General features: G+C 44.2%; 2 protein-coding genes across 3 annotated transcripts; both read left to right on the forward strand.

The window, feature by feature from the left end:
* The first annotated feature begins 1,983 nt into the window (after positions 1–1,983).
* Positions 1,984–12,156, forward strand: LOC109735648 (crossover junction endonuclease MUS81). The gene is made up of 11 exons (XM_073495706.1): positions 1,984–2,065; positions 8,581–8,664; positions 8,763–8,816; positions 8,918–8,988; positions 9,065–9,171; positions 9,692–9,752; positions 10,129–10,287; positions 11,190–11,269; positions 11,422–11,656; positions 11,748–11,834; positions 12,046–12,156. Exons 1-11 carry the CDS (start codon positions 1,984–1,986, stop codon positions 12,148–12,150), a joined length of 1,125 nt encoding a protein of 374 aa, XP_073351807.1. The 3' UTR covers positions 12,151–12,156.
* A 2,489-nt stretch (positions 12,157–14,645) lies between these two features.
* Positions 14,646–18,766, forward strand: LOC109735650 (ubiquitin-conjugating enzyme E2-17 kDa). 2 transcript variants are annotated; one of them, XM_045232205.2, is made up of 7 exons: positions 14,646–16,324; positions 16,531–16,552; positions 16,759–16,853; positions 16,944–17,039; positions 18,033–18,164; positions 18,319–18,435; positions 18,577–18,766. In XM_045232205.2, exons 5-7 carry the CDS (start codon positions 18,054–18,056, stop codon positions 18,706–18,708), a joined length of 360 nt encoding a protein of 119 aa, XP_045088140.2. In that variant the 5' UTR covers positions 14,646–16,324; positions 16,531–16,552; positions 16,759–16,853; positions 16,944–17,039; positions 18,033–18,053; the 3' UTR covers positions 18,709–18,766. The 2 variants fall into 2 exon arrangements, with proteins under 2 accessions (XP_045088140.2, XP_073367334.1); XM_073511233.1 differs by having other exon boundaries at positions 14,756–16,324; positions 16,419–16,552.
* Positions 18,767–19,275: the final 509 nt, after the last annotated feature.

Below are 19,275 nucleotides of genomic sequence, written 5' to 3' on the forward strand. Positions count from 1 at the left end.
TGACTCTCTTCTGTGACAAAACTGGAGCTATTGCTCTTGCCAAGGAGCCCAGGTTTCACAGGAAGACCAGGCATATCAAGCATCGCTTCAACTCCATTCGTGAAAGTGTTCAAAATGGAGACATAGATATTTGTAAAGTACATACGGACCTGAATGTAGCAGATCCATTGACTAAACCTCTCCCTAGAGCAAAACATGATCAACACCAGAACGATGTGGGTGTTCGATTCATCACAATGTAACTAGATTATTGACTCTAGTGCAAGTGGGAGACTGTTGGAAATATGCCCTAGAGGCAATAAATGGTTATTATTATATTTCTTTGTTCATGATAATTGTCTATTGTTCATGCTATAATTGTGTTAACCGGAAATCGTAATACATGTGTGAATACATAGACCACAACGTGTCCTTAGTAAGCCTCTAGTTGACTAGCTCGTTGATCAACAGATAGTCATGGTTTCCTGACTATGGACATTGGATGTCATTGATAACGGGATCACATCATTAGGAGAATGATGTGATGGACAAGACCCAATCCTAAGCATAGCTCAAAGATCGTGTAGTTCATTTGCTAGAGCTTTTCCAATGTCAAGTATCTTTTCCTTAGACCATGAGATCGTGTAACTCCCGGATGCCGTAGGAGTGCTTTGGGTGTGCCAAACGTCACAACGTAACTGGGTGACTATAAAGGTACACTACAGGTATCTCTGAAAGTATCTGTTGGGTTGACACGGATCGAGACTGGGATTTGTCACTCCGTATGACGGAGAGGTATCTCTGGGCCCACTTGGTAATGCATCATCATAATGAGCTCAATGTGACTAAGGAGTTAGCCACGGGATCATGCATTACGGTACGAGTAAAGAGACTTGCCGGTAACGAGATTGAACAAGGTATTGGGATACCGTCGATCGAATCTCGGGCAAGTAACATACCGATTGACAAAGGGTATTGTATACGGGATTGATTGAATCCTCGACATCGTGGTTCATCCGATGAGATCATCGTGGAACATGTGGGAGCCAACATGGGTATCCAGATCCCGCTGTTGGTTATTGACCGGAGAGGCGTCTCGGTCATGTCTGCATGTCTCCCGAACCCGTAGGGTCTACACACTTAAGGTTCGGTGATGCAAGGGTTGTAGAGATATTAGTATGCGGAAACCCGAAAGTTGTTCGGAGTCCCAGATGAGATCCCGGACGTCACGAGGAGTTCCGGAATGGTCCGGAGGTGAAGAATTATATATAAGAAGTCCAGTTTCGGCCACCGGGAAAGTTTCGGGGGTTATCGGTAGTGTACCGGGACCACCAGAAGGGTCCCGGGGGTCCACCGGGTGGGGCCACCTATCCCGGAGGGCCCCATGGGCTGAAGTGGGAAGAGAACCAGCTCTTAGTGGGCTGGGGCGCCCCCCCATGGGCCTCCCCCTGCGCCTAGGGTTGGAAACCCTGGGGTGGGGGGCGCCCCACTTGACTTGGGGGGGAAGTTTCCCCCCTGGCCGCCCCCCCCCCCTTGTAGATGGGTTCCAGGGCCGGCGCCCCCCCCCTCCAAGGGGCCTATATATAGTGGGGGGAAGGGAGGGCAGCAGTACCCTAGCCCCTGGCGCCTCCCTCTCCCCTGCAACACCTCTCCCTCCCGCTTGCGCTTGGCGAAGCCCTACCGGGATCCCCGCTACATCCACCACCACGCCGTCGTGCTGCTGGATCTCCATCAACCTCTCCTTCCCCCTTGCCGGATCAAGAAGGAGGAGACGTCGCTGCTCCGTACGTGTATTGAACGTGGAGGTGCCGTCCGTTCGGCACTCGGTCATCGGTGATTTGGATCACGGTGAGTACGACTCCATCAACCCCGTTCATTAGAACGCTTCCGCTCGCGATCTACAAGGGTATGTAGATGCACTCCTTTCCCCTCGTTGCTAGTATACTCCATAGATGGATCTTGGTGATGCGTAGGAAATTTTAAAATTCTGCTACGATCTCCAACATGCTCCCCGTCAAGAAGGAGCACGCGGAGATGGCCGCCGCCGACGAGACCGCCCTCAAGTGGGCGAAGGCGGACTACGTCCGTGAGCAGGTGGCGCGCTAGCGCCAGGCCTGCGAGGATATCAAGGCCCGGCGCCGCGGACGCCAGGAGGGCGACGTCATCGTCCTGGACAGCGACGAGGAGGACGCGCCCGGGCCGTCCAACCCCCCGCGCGTCGGCAACCTTGGTCAGGGGTGCAGCAGGGACGGCGGCGGCGGCGGCGACGACGGCGACGACGTCAACGATGGCGGCGGCGACGACGGCGACGACGTCGACGATGGCGGCGGCGACTACACCCAGTTCTACAGGCTCCTTGGCATGTAGAAGGCGGGCGGCGGCCGCGGTGTAGTAGGGCTAGGCGTAGTTTGTTTGTTTTCTTTTTTTGTACAAATTTAAATGAAAAATCACCAAGTTTGTGCCGAATTCGAATCAAATCGCCGAGTTGGGGCGACCTGGGGGTGACGACTGGGAACACAATCGCCCCCACGCCAAATGTAAGCCCCGGTTCGGCCCCAGACAACAATTTTTCGGCATCCTGGAGGGCCGAACTGCTGGAGATGCTCTTATAACCTGTGCTCAAGATTCTATCCATGTTCAGTGTTTGTGTGATGAGCCTAGAGTCGTCAAATTTCTTTGTCCAAAATTTTGTGTTCCTTTAGAATGATATCTTTCAAAATGAATTACCAATAAGATACTCCCCCTGTCCTTTAATATAAGACGTTTTTGCAGTGCGTCATGTGAGACGCACCATGCATGTGAATTCGAAGGACAGGGATCAGGTGATTTGCATCTAGATTGACCCAGGGAAGATTTCATTTCGCAGTAGATTGTCCCAGACGCTACAGCTGCTATAGCAGCCAATACAGGGCAATTTCAGCAGGAAAACTTGGGATTTTCAGCAAGAAAACAGAGTATACATTCAACATCACTGGTTTATAGGTTAGAACTTACAAACATGCATCACCAGTTTGACAGTTGAAAAACAAGGGAAAGAAAGGTCAGGGGGTTATGCTTACAAGCAAACCATCTGACAAACCCACCAACATTGATTTTTGAACGGTATTGGTTAGGTTAGGGGGTTAAGTGAACCAAAAGAAAGGTCAGGGGGTTGTGCGAACAACCCACTTTCTTCATGGGAGTAAAATAGACTTTCTCCGAGTAGAAATAGAAAAGGAGATGTCATTTGGTTCACATCATAAGAATTTTTTCCGTTGAGTCTAGGCTGATGTTTTTTTTCGAAATGTAGAGGATAGGAACCAATCCTATGTAGGGATTGGGATCCATTCCTACGAACCAAAGGACTCTAAAGGAAAAATTCTTATAAGAATCCTATCCTATAGAATTCCTATGAAATTTCTCCAAGCCAAAGGAGGCCTAAGAATTAATCGAGCATCTTCCTATTGTTCTAATAAACATAAACCAACACAAATATGCAGTTAATCAAACCTACGTAGTTAATGAATAAACAAACCAAAGTGTGATCAACAGAAATCTACGATTAATTAGTGACACCAATCAAACTATCAAAAAGCTAATGTCCGACCATAAATTCCATGTTTTGCAAAAAAGCTTTAGTAGTAGGCTAGTAGCTTAGTCGACAATAAAAGAAATTAAGCATCGATGAGAGTTGCGCACTAGTAGAAAAAGGGCCTTTAGTCCCGGTTCATAAGGGCCTTTAGTTCCGGTTCTGGAACCGGGACTAAAGGGTCGTTACTAAAGCCTCCCCTTTAGTCCCGGTTCTTACACAAATTTTTTTTGAATTTTTTTATGAATTTTTTTAAAAAAAATTTAAATTTTTTTATTTTCAAAATTTTGAATTATTTTAACCTCTAATCTCTAATCACCCTCATCACTGCTTAATTTAACCTCTAATGTCTAATCACCCCTCATCATCTAACTTCCCGGACGGTCACCCATCCTCTCACTACTCCAACCTGAGCACGCTTAACTTTCGGGTTCTATTCTCGCTCGTTTCCAAGTCTGCACTTATTGTTTTCCTGACAATAATAAGATGTCAATCCTATTAACCCTCAGGAATTTAGCTTGAGCATTGAGTCACACATTTCACTGTTTGAGTTTGAAACTATTGTTCTAAAAAACAATAATTATTTAGTAACACTAATATTTCTTGAATAAGTAGTTTGACCACAGCTTGACCAGATTTGACCAAAATTCAAAAAAACTGAAATAATTATTTAGTAACACTAATATTTCTTGAATAATTAGTTTGACCATTGTTTGACCATAGTTTGACCAGATTTGACCAAAATTCAAAAAAAACTAAAATAATTATTTAGTAACACTAATATTCTTGAATAATTATTTAGTAACACTAATACTTCTTGAATAAGTAGTTTGACCATAGTTTGACCAGATTTAACAAAAATTAAAAAAACAGAAATTTGAGCATAACTTTTTTTCCTTTTAGAATTTGAGGATTCTAAATATTTGCAAACAGGCCATAGGCTGTCAAAATCGGATGCGGATTTTCGTGCTGAACATTTTGATATATTATACGTTTTTTCTGACATCGTATGCAAAAGTTATAGCCGTTTTACATTTTCCCTACACTTTTTGCAAAACATGTCCAAATTTAAGTTTTTAAATTTTCCTAACTAGTACATGTAGTAACATAACTACATCAGGAAGGATTTTAATTTTTGAAGTTTTTATCATTTTCTTTTGCTTTTTACAAAACTGAAAAGGCGATCCACGGGGGGCGGGGGGCGGGGGGGGGGGGGGGGGTAGAGTTTGAAAAAATGGGACCTTTAGTACCGGTTCATGCCATGAACCGGTACTAATGCCTCAAACCCCATTAGTACCGGTTGGTGGCTCGAACCGGGACTAAAGGTCTAACCTTTAGTACCGGTTGGTGCCACGAACCGGTACTAATGGGCATCACACCCTTTAGTCCCAGTTCGTGGCACCAACCGGGACTAAAGGTCCCATTGAACCGGGACTAATGCATGTACGGTGCCCTAGCTGCTCGAACCGGGACACATTAGTCCCGGTTCGTAATGCAACCAGGATTAATGCTCTTTTCTGACCGAACCAAAGCCCTGTTTTCTACTAATGGCGTCAATGTATCAACAAGCATGGCGGTGCAAGATTTGTTGCTAGTGCCACTGAAGACTGACATAGCATGGTGCATCAACAAGCATCACATGGTGCAAATTTTGTCGCTAGTGCTACTGAAGATTCACATGGTATGGTGCAAGCATGGCATGGTGAAGAACTGAAGTTGATATGGCAATGTACACTTGCTAGTCAAGCAGGTAGAAATAAGGCTTGTCTGTACCAGCCGGCAATGGCAATGTACTGGGAGTTGGAATCATGTGAGACTGAGATGATATCATGGACTCGTCGTGTAGAGGCGGAGAGGCCCCCCTCTTCGCCGCTGCCAGGAGCCCTGGTCATAGCCTTTCCTCCTCATCCGTCACAAACCACCAGCTTTGTGGCGAAGCAACCGCTAACCCATCGAGCGCAGCTATGAAGAATTGCTGCCGCAACCTTTCCTGAACAGCGACTGCACCATGATAGCTGCACTTTTGTTGGCGATTTTAAATTTTGGTTTGTGCACACCCGCCGCGGCCTTCGTATCCTCCATGTGGGGGACGATGATCGTAGATATGACGAATATGCTAGAATTGCTGTTAGCATACAAAGTGAGTTCACATGGCTTCCAAAATGCTCAAAGTTTCCACCGTTTTCACAGAACAATCAGATTGCTCGGAGATTTACACTCAACACTAGTCTGATTTTTCTGGCATTTCAAAAACCATTTGTCATTTCAACATGCGTAGGCACATGGGCAGGCAGTCCGCAGACGAAGACGACGCGGTCTCTGTGTAGCCTGCACCTCTAGGCACGGTCTCGTCCCATCATTGACTGCGTCGGCATTTATTTATTTGCTTATTTTTATTCACCTGTCAAAACCCCCTCCCCACTCCCCACACAGCCTCAGCCCCCTCCCAATCCCACATTCCCACGCCTTAGCTCTGGGATCTTAGTTTTGTTTGGTGGATGGATGTAACGGCCTAGTCCTTAGGGGATTTTAGTTGTGCCCATTTGGTCCGAGCATGAATTCTCGGTTTGGATGGCTATTGATCTGTGGAATCATCAGTTTCAGTTCTGTTCCCCTTATGTTTACTCATCTGCCGCGACCGTTGATTTGCTGCAGGTATATGCTGAAATAGATTTAGGCCATTACCATTTTTATATCCCTTTAGGGTTGCCATTCTACTTGGGATTTGCCTGCAAGTAGATAACCAGACAAGTGGTATAAGTTTATAACAGTATGGCTTTAGTTTTGATCTATGTAGAACGCTTTCCCTTTGATTTTTCTTTTGTGTGTTGAATCTAGAGGCGGAAATCACACACTAGATTGATGTGTGGAATGTATCTAGTACCAATGGTTGCTTTCTACATTGAGTTGCATTGATTTTTGAAAAACTTTTACATTTTCTGAATTAGTTTAATCATTGGTGTTGCTTCCTCGGTTCTATTATTTTTGTCAGGGGAGTTGAAGGTTGGGTTGTTGATGTTATGGAAGACTCCTTTCCAGGATGCAGCCTTGATTTGTCTCCTCTGAGAAGTAATACACCAGGAGAAACGGGTAATAGTTTTCTTGATTGCTCACGTGTCCTCTGGAATCTGTTATTCCTTTTTCATCATCAGAATGACAACAAGTCTTCTTCCCCTTCAGTTTTATCAATACTCAGTTTAATGGAAACAGGTTTATTATTATATCTTACAAGGGTACTGTCCTTTTAACAGGGAAGAAGAACACACGAAACAAACCTTATGTTCCACGGTTGAAATCAGCTGCTTATGCAATAATGATCACACTCTACAGGTATGATTTTTTTAGGGTGGGGGGTGGGGGGCTATCTTACCTAATTTTGTGTTGTTCACGCTGCAAAATTAGTGCAACCTTAGTACAAAGGGCAACATTTAATCAGAGGAAAAGGGAAAGGACGCTTGAATATGCAACAGCGGATATTGGCAGTTGTTTCCCCCCCTAGGGAAATGGAAAGAGGGAAGGAATTTATGATGAGGCAAGAGCTTATTGATGCTGCTGAGGCCAGTGGTCTGCCACAACATGCAATAGGGTACAGTTTCAGTGATTCAGTATATGCCATGGTTGCTGATTTCAGCTGATATTTTAGTGCATCACTAACTGTCTCTGTTGTATTATGAGCAGCCCAAACAACAGTAGGAATTCTCGGAATGATGGTTACAGTTACACTGGATGGAATAGCATGAAGACGTTAACAACTAAGGATCTGGTTGAGAAAAAGAGTAATCCTGCAAAGTAATGTACCAGGCTCATCCCCATGTTAATGTTATGTTTTTCTGTCATTTACTAAAAAGAATTGGAACTTTTAGGGGGGTAAACCCAATACGTTTTATACTCACGTATTAGACCAGACAAGTTTCATTACCTTCACATCACTGGCTATTGCTGTATAATGTACTATTGTGGCTCTGCTAGCTATTGATTGTGAACTTCTTACTTTGCCAGGTCTTTCTTAAATGATAAAATGATATTATAATGGACTCAAACTCAAGGAGATACCAGAGCTATAAAATATTGCACTTGTATGCATGAACTTGACTCTCATTAGAGGGTTCATAGGGTTCTCACATACTCCCTCTGTCCGGAAATACTTGTCGGTGAAATGGATGTATCTAGATGTGTTTTAGTTCTAGATACATCCATATTTAACCATTTCTCCGACAAGTATTTCCAGACGGAGGGAGTATTTAAGTATGATTGTGTCTGCACTAGTTTATCTGATTCATTCTCTTGCGACATTCACCGGATAGAAAAGCCTCTCACATGTTTTGGTCTGACTGTGGATCGGCTAGATCCAAAAATGGGGCTAACCTTTGACTCTGGTGTGCTTTTGCTGTTTGGTACATGTGTTCTCTAGTAATTTAACTTGTATCAAGAAACATTCCTACTTCAGTTTTTCTCTTGGTCGGAGAAGTTTGATACAGTGCAGCAGTGAAGTCATATATATGCTAGCAGAGTATCAACATCTGATAGTTAGCTTGTTGATGCTTGTCGGCGCCTTAGGTAATATAATGCCCTCTAATCTTTTGAGCTAATTAAGAAAATATATCTTTTAAACATACAGCTCTGCGGTGGTATATCATCAATTTTCTATTGATGGAATAGCCATAGCTCCTTTGAACTTATCTGGTCCACAATATGAACCTGAAACATGATTATAAAAATCTTGCACATGTGGCCATTTGGGAATGTTCCAGATGTATGCTAGTTTGCTACATGAACCAGATCTTGCTCATTACTTTGGTCCTACAGTTATCTCTTTTATTTCCACCCTGAATACAAGCAGAAGCTCACCCTGTTCAGTTTGCATCTCCTCTTTCTCTCTGGGGCTTTATTTGCCAAGCACACACATTCTGTTGAGATAACAAGCATAGACTTGGGGCTTACCGTATGAGTTTGCTGTAGGTATTACCTAACAGAAAAAGGCAAAGAGACAGCTCGCGATTGTCTTGCACGGTCTGGATTGGATGGTCCTGCAGGACCTTTAACGGCGGCCGGTCATCCTGCAGTTGTGCTCAGCGATTCAGATTCTGATGAATACGACGGCAGCAGTCCCCTGATAGGTATTAACAAAGGTTTCTGCTCATGCAGCATGAATTTCCAGATAACCGATGATTGTACATCAGCAGCACTATAATAAATTCCTTTTACTCAATTGCAGGTTCTGAAAGAAGTGGACTTCCAAACTCAAAAGCAGGCAGTTCCAGTTCCTTTGGTATCAGCATGCTTTCTTTGCATATAATATGATGATATATTCCATAAGCAAAATATTACTGTACTCCCCATTGATCTTTGTAGTTAATGGCATTTTTTCAGACAATGGCTGTGCTACTAATTCTCCTCTTTCATCTCGAGAAATGTTTGGACAGCAATCATTTAGTGCAATGGTACACTTTACTTTCCCTTTCCGTACCTTTCTTTTTCAAATGGAACATAATGCAACATTTTCTTTTCTAACGTCAGGGTTCTGCTGAAAAGTCTTTACTAGCTATGCCACCTCATCAATCTAATGAAAGTTTTCTGAAAGCTTATGAAGTGGTGCTGATATTGGATGATCGAGATACTTTCGGGTCTGTATGATCGTACCTTACTCATGAGTTGTATTTTTTAGTTGTGCCTGATATTTAAGTAGGATCATAATAAGGCTGTCTTAGCAAATAAACAATATATTTAGGCACACCGCCCCCCCCCCCCCCCCCCCCCAAAAAAAAGAAAAAAACATCTATTCTCCATGAGGATTGGGAGTATGCGTACCTAGTCTCTTTTTCGCATGACCTGCAAGGGCATTCTATTCTCCATGTTGATACTATTTCTGTTAAAATAAGATAGGCAAGGGATTTCACATATTTATCCACTTACTGCTGGAATTGTGAATCTTGATGACACTTTGATTCGTTATCTCGTGTTACTTAAACTGTTTAACCTTCTGCTTCTGTATATAAAATTTAGATTCTGCATGTTGTTTAATTAAATTATTTTCCAAGGAAATAAATTGATTATTGTTGCACCCAATAGTTTTTTATGTTTTATTTAATCATCCATCTATGTATCAGAATTCAGTTCTCTTATGATTGCTCCCTTTTTGTGCAGGCCCCGTTCCAGAAGAAAAGTTGTTGATAATATACGCTCACAGTTTAATATTCCCGTAGAGGTTAGTTGGATTGAGAGTTATGTGAACTCTTCTTTGTTTAACACTGCTTGCCCTTTCCTTTCTTGTATCTAATTCATCAGTACTCCTCTGGGTGTTATCCTTGTTCATTTCTTCAGACAACCAAAATACACTGCTGAAAGTCATTATATGCATCAACACGGCTGTAAATTAAATGCCCTGTACTGCTGGATTAATTATCTGATATGTTTGGTCCCTGCCCCACTGTGTTGATGATTGCTGACTGCACTTTTTTCTTGCTTGTGTGCAAGGAGACAGCATAATAATATTAACAAAGTTGCTTTGCATAGATTGAACTGTTCATATAATGTGCCAAAGAAAATTGTACTGATCGTTCTGTTCGAACCATGTCATCCAGATTAAACACTTGCCTGTTGGAGATGCTCTTTGGATTGCTCGCCATAAAGAACTTGACACGGATTATGTTCTTGATTTCATTGTTGAAAGGGAAAATGTGGATGATTTACTTGGCTCAATTAAAGACAACAGATACAAAGATCAAAAACTAAGACTGAAGGTACCATCTGAAAATAGCTTTGATTTTTGTCATTAATATTATAAACCTTCCATCTTAACTTTCCCAGTTCTTCATGCTTTCAATTTCTCACTGATAGTAAAAAAGGGCAGCCCGGTGCACGTAGCTCCCGCTTGCGCAGGGTCCGGGGAAGGGTCCGACCGCTTTGGGTCTATAGTACGCAGCCTTTCCCTACATTTCTGCAAGAGGCCCGTGACCTCATGGTCACAAGGCAACAGCTTTATCTCTGCGCCAAGGCTCCCCTTCCAATTTCTCACTATAGTGATAAAAAAAATTGTATCATAGATTACCATTTGTTTCTTGTGACAATCCTGATCAGCAGTTGTGGCAACACAACACATTGTTTTGGTCATGTTGCAAATAAGTTGATGGGCATAGTCTAGCCTGTTTGGCGGCACAGGTATGGAGGCATCTCTAAACAGTTAGATAAAGAACTTTTTATTTTGACGAAGAGCAGCAGCGCATTGGATCTGTGCTTCTTTTTTTTAGATCAAGAACTTTGTGATATCTTGTTTATTTTAGATTTCAATTGGGTTCCAGACATGCTGAATACGAAAGGAATGTTTCCCTGCAACGTGCTGAGTGTCTTTTGACCAGCCATGTTTTATGCCCGCATGCTATCCCCTGTGATTTGATGTTGCTTGAGTCTAATCTTAGCCGAGGAGATTTTTTTCCTTATTCTTTGTTATCATTAATTGAAAAGCATAGCCCATATTTGGGTATGAGATGATGAAGGACGATGTTATTAGCAGACATAAGCTTGAGCCTGTAGATTGTGCATCTCTTCCCAAAGAAACTGTATTTCTTGTCCATATATATGGGTTTGCTGTGGTTATTTTAGCAACAATACGACGTGATACCTCCATTTGTTGTATCCTTTGCAGAAATGTGGGCTAAGGAAGCTAATATATCTAGTTGAAGGGGATGTAAACACTGTAGATGGATCAGAGAGCGTTAAAACAGCGTATGTACTCTTCTCATGAAGCCTGGACGATCATGTTAACCCCTGAATGGCAGTGCTTTTTTCTCATTGTTTAACATTATTAAGTATCATTCCTTCCGTTCAGGATGTCAGTTGTATGCCCTATTAACTTCTCCATATGCCTTCTATTTCAGCTGCTTCACTACTGAGGTTCTTGAAGGATTTGATGTCCAAAGAACCACTGGGTATGCTGACACTGAAAAGAAATACGGCCACCTCACGGGCTCTATAATTGATTACTACAGCAGAAACTTCTCTGCTGGTGCTGATACCTCTCGACTTTGCGTGACCTACGACGAGTTTGTGAAGAGGTGTTCTGACCTTGAGAAGGTCACTATGAGCGATATATTCGCCCTTCAGCTTATGCAGGTAACTGGGCGAATACGGCCACCTCCACCAAAGTTTGCCGGGTAGTCCATTTCATGCAGTAGTTTTCTCATTTACGGTGCATGTAAATCAGGTGCCACAAGTGACAGAAGAAGCTGCTCTTGCTGTCACGAGTCTCTACCCCACTCTTCTCTCGCTTGCTAAGGCGTACACCATGCTTGTGAGTCCTCTTCTCCTTTCAATACAATGTTCTTTACATATACAACTTATACAATGTTCTTTACATATACAACTTATACAATCTTTACTTACTCATTGGAACAGATGTGACCAGTGTATGTACACACACATCCTTAGCTGCTCGTGCTATTGATGTACTGAACAATTCAACATATCTGTAGAACTAAGAGTTTATCCTTGTAACTTTGAAGGATGGCGATAGGCGTGCCCAGGAGGAGATGCTGAAGAAAAAGAGCGACATGGTCAACACGGGGGCTAGCAAGAACATCTTCAAGCTCATCTGGGCGGAAGGATGAACACCCGTACTTGACTGGTCTTTTGGTCACCGTCACGGTGATTTTGGGCCACCAATGCAAGTTCCCAAGGAGAAACAGGCGGGACCCTTTTTGTGCTGTGCCTGGTGCCTTGGAGAAGCTGAAGTCTCTGAACTTGTAACCACCACCTAAAAGAACGCCTTAGCGTAGCCTCACTCCCCGTTTAAATTACTAATCGTACGTCGTAGAATTGCATGCCGCAAATTATGGAGTCGTCATGTTAAGGTAGTGGTGTGTGTATATATACTAATATTAGCTCTTGACTCAGTTGCCTGGATCATGTGCTGTCTCATGTTATCTCGACCTTGCTTGCATGGAAGCAGGCAAGGCAGGTATTAGAATTTAGCCTGCCGGCGAAGTGAGCGTAGACTCGCTAGAGCCCATGGTTTTCGATCCATGTGCTTGATGGAACCTGAAAGCGTTCTTTGATCGGTGGCATGTCCATGTTCTGCAAGAACGACATGTTGAGCAGATTCTGTTTTGTGAAGATTGTGGTGTTGAGGAGCCGATTGAACGTCGTTGCTTCCTTCCGGTCAGGATCCCTTCTCTTCATCCGGATTCATGGGCTGTAGATATTGTTGATGGCAATCAAGTTTCAGAACTGCATGCTGCTATCATTTTGTGTGGGTGGAGGACGATTTGCACTGAAAGAAACAATAGAGACATGGAGAATTTCAGATGGGCCACTGATACCATCAACGCTCTAGCAGCGCTAGTGGGCTCGAAGATGGCATGAGAGCCGAGGGAGAAATTGGTCTGGATACACCCCGAGATCATCAAGGTCAATGCTGCCACGAGCTATTACGAGCAAGATGGCTATGGTAGTATGAGAGTTGTTCTTCGGGACCAAGCAACTTGGTATTGATTTGCACAAAATGCAAGCACTATGGAAGCCTTGGCGCTCCATGATGGCATTCGTCTTACTCTTGAACATCTCAAGGTGATCATCGAAAGTGATGCTCAAGATGCGCGAATGCTAAATGAGGCAAATTTTTCAAGAGCAGACCTAGCTCCATTGTCCATATCAAACTGAAAAGCAAATGTGGACGCGAGATCCAGTTTTCAATCTTGCTCCATTGTCCATATCATCCGAGAAGCAAATGAAGCGGCACACAGGTGTGCCAAATAGGCTAGGGAGGATCATAGAAGATGTATCTGGTTGAATTACACCCTTGCTTTTCCTCTAGGATGTATTCACACACACTATAATCCTCTTGAGTAATTCAATATAGCCTGTTGTTGCAAAAAAAAAGAAGAATTGTTCGACCTACTCAAAGCATCCCTTTGTTGTCATTCAGGTGGTGTTCTTACGGAGAGGCGCCCTTGGAGTGCAGGGGCACAAGATATGAAAGAACCGTAAAGAAGAATTGCAGGCTATACCACTTTGGCGCACGGCGCCAAGCGGGAACAGACCGCCGCACCTTGGGTCCAGTGGGAGCTCCTATAGGGCGCCTTGTTGAGCTTCTTGGCGCCCATGCGCCCCCGCTCATGGGCCGGCCCAAGAAGAAAATAGCGCTCGACTGGTTTCCTAGTTCCCTTGATCGTGTTAGACCGGCCACGGTGAACCAATTAACTTTTTAAAATTAAGTTTTTTTTAAATAGTGAACTAAAAAATGTTCATGGTTTTTGAAAAAAAAAATCACAAACCTTAAAAAAGATCACGAATTTTAAAAAACTTTATCGAATTTGAAAAAATCCACATATTTTTTAAAAAGTTAATTGATTTTGAAAGAAGCTCATCGAATTGGAAAAAAATCATTGAATTTGAAAAAAAGTTCATCAATTTTGAGAAAAGGTTCACAAAAATTGAAAACAGTTTATCGATTTTTGAAAATAAGTTTATTGAATTTGAAAAAAGGTTCATCAAATTTGAAAAACACTTCATTAAATCTGAAAAAAATCATCGAATTCGAAAGAAAGTTCATCGAGCGCCACGAAAACCCACCTTCGGAATCCGCACAGCCGCCGCAGCCCTGCCATCCGCCCACGCCACCGACGCGCCCGTCTGACTCGCTGCCGCCGCGCCCCCGGCACGATGCCGCATCCCGCGTTGCGCACACCATCAAGAGGGGAGAAACACCCCACCGCCGCCTACACCAACGCGCGGGAGGGAAGGAGAGGCGATGAAGGGGAAGGAAGCGGCGGAAGCTAGAGCGGGCGAGACGAGCTTTCGATCAACTCAGATACGTATTCTATCCGGGCCAAAAAAAATCACACTTAAATTGGTGCTAGCGAAATGAGTACATGGAATGTTTTATCCCCTGTGCATACATGAGCGTGGCGTTTTTATATTTGTTTGGCAGTGGCAGGTGTTTCTAACATGAACACATTTACTTTCAGCACTAAAAGATGAACGCATTTGTTTTCACCACGCAATCAATCTGATCTGAAACAAAAAAAGGAAAGAGGCAGGGCAACGGTACGCACGGGCCTGGAAAACTCCCGTTCCGCCGCTCCGGATCCAGCCCGCTCCACTTGCCTTTCATATCCGCAGCCACGCCACGCGCACCTCGCCAAGGACAAGCCTCCGCCCGCCGCCGCCGCCTATAAAGCTCCGCCCTTTGCCCGGCCCGCCCCTCCTCTCTCCGTCCGGGCCGCGCCTCTCGCCTCCTTCCTTCGTCCTCGGTCCGTCCTGGCCGCGTGGTGGCCTCCGTTCCGGCCGCCGATTCCAAGTCCACCCTGCTCCCTCTCCTCTCCGCCTGCGGGGCCGCGCCGCTCCCCGAGGGCGCGGGCGGGGGCTCGGCCAAGTGGCGGGCGACCGGCGTCGTGCGCCAGCTGCGCGCGCTCGTCCTCGACTCGTGCCTCTCCTCGTCTCGCGTCCGGTGAGGCGACTCGCCCTCGGTTCTTGCCTCTCCTCGTCTCGCGTCCGGTGAGGCAGTTCGTCCTGGATTCGTGCCTCTCCTCCTCTCGCCTCGCTCAATTTGTCCTTGCTCGATTCGTCCGTTTAGAGTAGAAAGAATCGCGTCTGATTTGTTTCACTTTGCTCGTCCTCGGTTCGTCTGTTCTGAAGCGCGTCTGATTTGGTTGATTTTGCTCGTCCTCACCGTCGGCCGTTTAGATAGAAATCGCGTCTAGTTTGATTTGCTCGTTTCTTGCCGTCAGTTTAGAGTCGCGTGTGCTTTGATTCTTGCTCGTCCTTGCCGTTGCCCCGCGTGTTCTTGGGGCCGTCTCGTCGGGGGTCTCCGTCCCTGCGACTCTGGGAGGAAGCGAGCGAGCGAGCGGTCCGTCGGTTTGGGTCACCGTCTTGTTTGCGAGCTAGCAAGTCCCTGCGTTTCGTGTTCGCGGTGAAAGGATGGTTCCTACGTTTCTTGTTTGAGAAACTTGTGCGTGCTCTTCTGTTATCTGACGATCCTGCGTTTCGTGTTCGCGTCGGGGCGACGGTTGCAGGAACGATGGGTTCTGGTTTCGAAACGGGAGCACTGTCAAATCCGTTCCTCTGTTCCATCACCTGCGTTGTTCATTAGTTATTTTCAGGCCTCAAACTCATGCGCCCTTGTGATACTCTGGTTGCCCTCTGTCCATTCTTGTTCTACCGACAGGCGTGTGTGCTCCCATCCTAGATGCAGAGAATCTTGTTCTTGTCTGTTACGGTTGTTCTGATGCTGTTCTTTTCAACTGCTTATTGTTATCATGCTTTGCTTATGTTCCCATATGGCATGATTGGTTGATTGTTGTTTGGTGTTTGACTGATTGCCCTGAGATGGATTGTTGTTTGTTGCTTGATTGATTGCCTTGAGATGGATTGTTGATTGTTGTTTGAGTGATTGCCTTGAGATGGATTGTTGTTTGTTGTTTGTTGCTGTTTGTTGCCTTGAGATGGTAGATGTTTATATGGCACGATTGATTCCTGTTTGTTCATGGTTATTACAATTGATTGATTGATTGATTGATGGCTGTTTGTCGATTGGTATTTAACTTTGGTATTGCCAGTTCCTGATCATATGTAACAGACCTAGCACTAGTCTTTTTTCCGAACTTTTTTGTGATTATGTCTTATGTGGATATCATATTCTCTTTTTGGTATTATTGTTGTCCAGTCCTTGGAATAATGCTTTTCTAAGTATTTAAGGTACAAACATGTTGATCTGGACATATCACATTTGCTCTTTATTGTGTTGCTAAGGACACCGATGGGTTGAGTTGGCATATAGTGCAGGTATATTTACATTCTTTACATTTTGTGATGCTGATGCCTGTAGTCCCAAACCGTTTATTCACCCAAATTTTGCTACTGGAACTTTTGGTTTTAGATATTGGCACCTGATATTTGCATGGATGTTTTCATGATGACTAATTTGATTCATTATCGTTGTTCTGATGGTGTGTTGTTCTGATGGTGTGCTTCTGGTGTTTTAACTGAAGCCGTGGATCGCTCATCAACCTGGTATGTGTTTCGATGATAATCCCTCTCGAATTTTACTTGTTCCTATATTTTACACAAATGTTTATCTCATGGCTGGTAATGGTAACCTTATGAATGCATAGCCCACATTTTAGCTAGTTATATAGTAATGCCATGCTTGCTTGGATGATGTTCTGTATATGCAAGTGTGGTGAGCTCACATATTCTGTCGGCATCTATCTACGCAGCTGAGCTCTTTCTGGATAGGACAGAGGTACAATATTTACATCCATGGCAGAAGGTTCTTAACCCTGAACTCATCAAAGGTCCTTGGATTCAAGAGGTTTGGCACTGCACTCCTGACTTTGCTCAAAAAAAAAAACCTTTTGCACATTTTATAGTTATATTTATGATTACGATATTTTTTCTACAGGAAGATGACAAAATTATTGATCTTGTAAGGAAGTATGGACCAACAAAATGGTCTCATTGCAAGGACCTGCAGAAGGACCCTCCCACCTCAGCGCAGGTGATTTCCCCTCTGCCCCGTTTGATTCCGTCTAGATCTTGCCCCGAATTGTATTGCGTCTGGATGAGCGCGCCGTTGGCGTGGCCTGGTTGTTAAATGTTGTTACTGGTCATGGGGGTTAGGTTGTCGATTATTTAGCTGTGCTCTCGCAGTGCTTTTAGGTTTGCTGGATTGATTGGTGGAGAATACTGCTTATGAACTGTGCATGGACTACTAATATGATTGACTCATGTCAAGTGTGTGATGTATCTTCTGAGCAGGCCATTTAAAAAAACCCTTGGATTTGTTCTGTTAGGTTATAAAGTATGCCAACCTTATTACAGTTTACAGTCAGTACCACATGGGCAGAACATGCACCACCCTGTAGCACTGTATGCTATCTTAACTGCCATAACCAAAAGAAATTAAAATTGCCAAGTACTTCACATTTTATATGGACAGTTAGGCATGACTAGCACTATATAAGAAACATAAACAGTTCCAATCTAATCTGTTAGGCATGGACTAGACTATTTAAGAAACTTAAACAGTACCAACCAAATCAATAGGGAGAATTTTCGAGAGTGAACTATGTTTTAGGAGGTGAGGTGGCAATGGTCACCTGTCTTCCTTAGTCTATTAACGCATACTGGAATAAATATAATTACTGAAACAACTTCAGCATTCATAATGTGTGTAAACCTGATGTTCTGTGTTTTTGTGGAGAATAAGTGGCTTCAGTGGATGTCCTGGCCTCCTGGGTGACTTGATGTTTTTTAATACAGCAGTTGGTTCCACTAACCTCTTGAAATTAAGAATAATGAACTTTTAATTATTCTAATCATTGTACTGGACGGGTATATGATGATTGTTCACACATATAATTCCATGCCTAAAGCTGGCTGCTGTTTGATCTCGCAGCAAATATGACTTGTTTCTTACTCATACTTGACTGGCTTCATACAAATGCTTGTCTGACTGTTGTGTAATATGTATTACTTTCCTTTTATTCAGGAAGGTCCTGTAGGTGAGGACATGTTCCAGTGGCAGGCCACTATCATGGGACCCTTGGACAGCCCGTTTACTGGTGGCCTATTTTTGGTGAACATCCATTTCCCACTGGATTATCCCTTCAAGCCCCCGAAGGTAATTTCCGGTGTACCGAGCTAACCTTTGTAAAAAAGAGTTCATATTGATTCTATGATATTGGAATTGCTGTTACACAAATGTCTTGGGGGTCCTCAAACAATTAGTTTGCTGCTGCTTGCTATCTTAACATTCAGACATGAACATATTTCAGGTCTCTTTCCGCACCAAGGTGTTCCACTTCCACTTCCACCCAAACATCAACAGCAACGGCAACATTTGCCTTGACATTCTCAAGGAACAGTGGAGCCCGACTTTGACCATATCAAAGGTAATGATCTGCATTCCTAGCTTGGTTGTTCCATTTTTGCTTAAAGCTTGTTGCTGATATAAGCTTGGTTACTTCAACAACTTAATCTCACTAAAATTCTTCATTTATGTTTCTCTAACATTTACCCGTCTCTGTTAACAGGTCCTCCTGTCAATCTATTTGTTGCTGACGGACCCCAACCCCAATGATCCTCTGGTGCCTGAGATTGCTCACATGTACAAGACTGATTGGGCCAAGTATGAGTTGACAGCGAGTTATTCTTGTCCTCTGTAATTTAGCTTGGGGTTTTCACTTGTGTAAAACTGTAACAAATAAAGCAGGGCATGTAGCATAGGTGTAGCTCATGTCCTGGGCACTGTTGACATGCTCTGCACACGTATAGCAGGCATGGGCAAGGTGATAGTGTCGTGCTGTACTGCACGACCTGGACACACGCAGTGAGCGTGAGGCTGTAAAGGAGAGAGCAGTGTGTAGCTTCTCCTCACTTCAGTCATAAACCAAAAAATAACAAAAACGAACTCAGCACAAAGTTAGTGCTGGGGGGAAACCATCGAGTACGTGGTGTGCATCCTTTCTCTGGTTGATTTCCTGCTGCTGATTCTTCTCCGACGACCCAAGATCCGAGTCCCGTGTGTGTCCACCGTTAGAAAGGGAGACGAGCGAGACTTTGGGCCTGTCATTTGGCACCAGAGCCGAAGTTAGGAGCTAGGAGAAGGAGATGGCGCCGACGCCGCAGGAGGAGGCGGAAGCCGCCAAGGCGTTGGCTGATGCGGGGAAGGGGGCTGCTGACAAGGCGGATGCGAAGACTGCCGGCAGCAGCGAGCTGCTACCGTTGGCGGT

The sequence above is a fragment of the Aegilops tauschii genome, chromosome 3 (assembly GCF_002575655.3).
Source record: "Aegilops tauschii subsp. strangulata cultivar AL8/78 chromosome 3, Aet v6.0, whole genome shotgun sequence".
Taxonomy (NCBI): Eukaryota; Viridiplantae; Streptophyta; class Magnoliopsida; order Poales; family Poaceae; genus Aegilops; species Aegilops tauschii.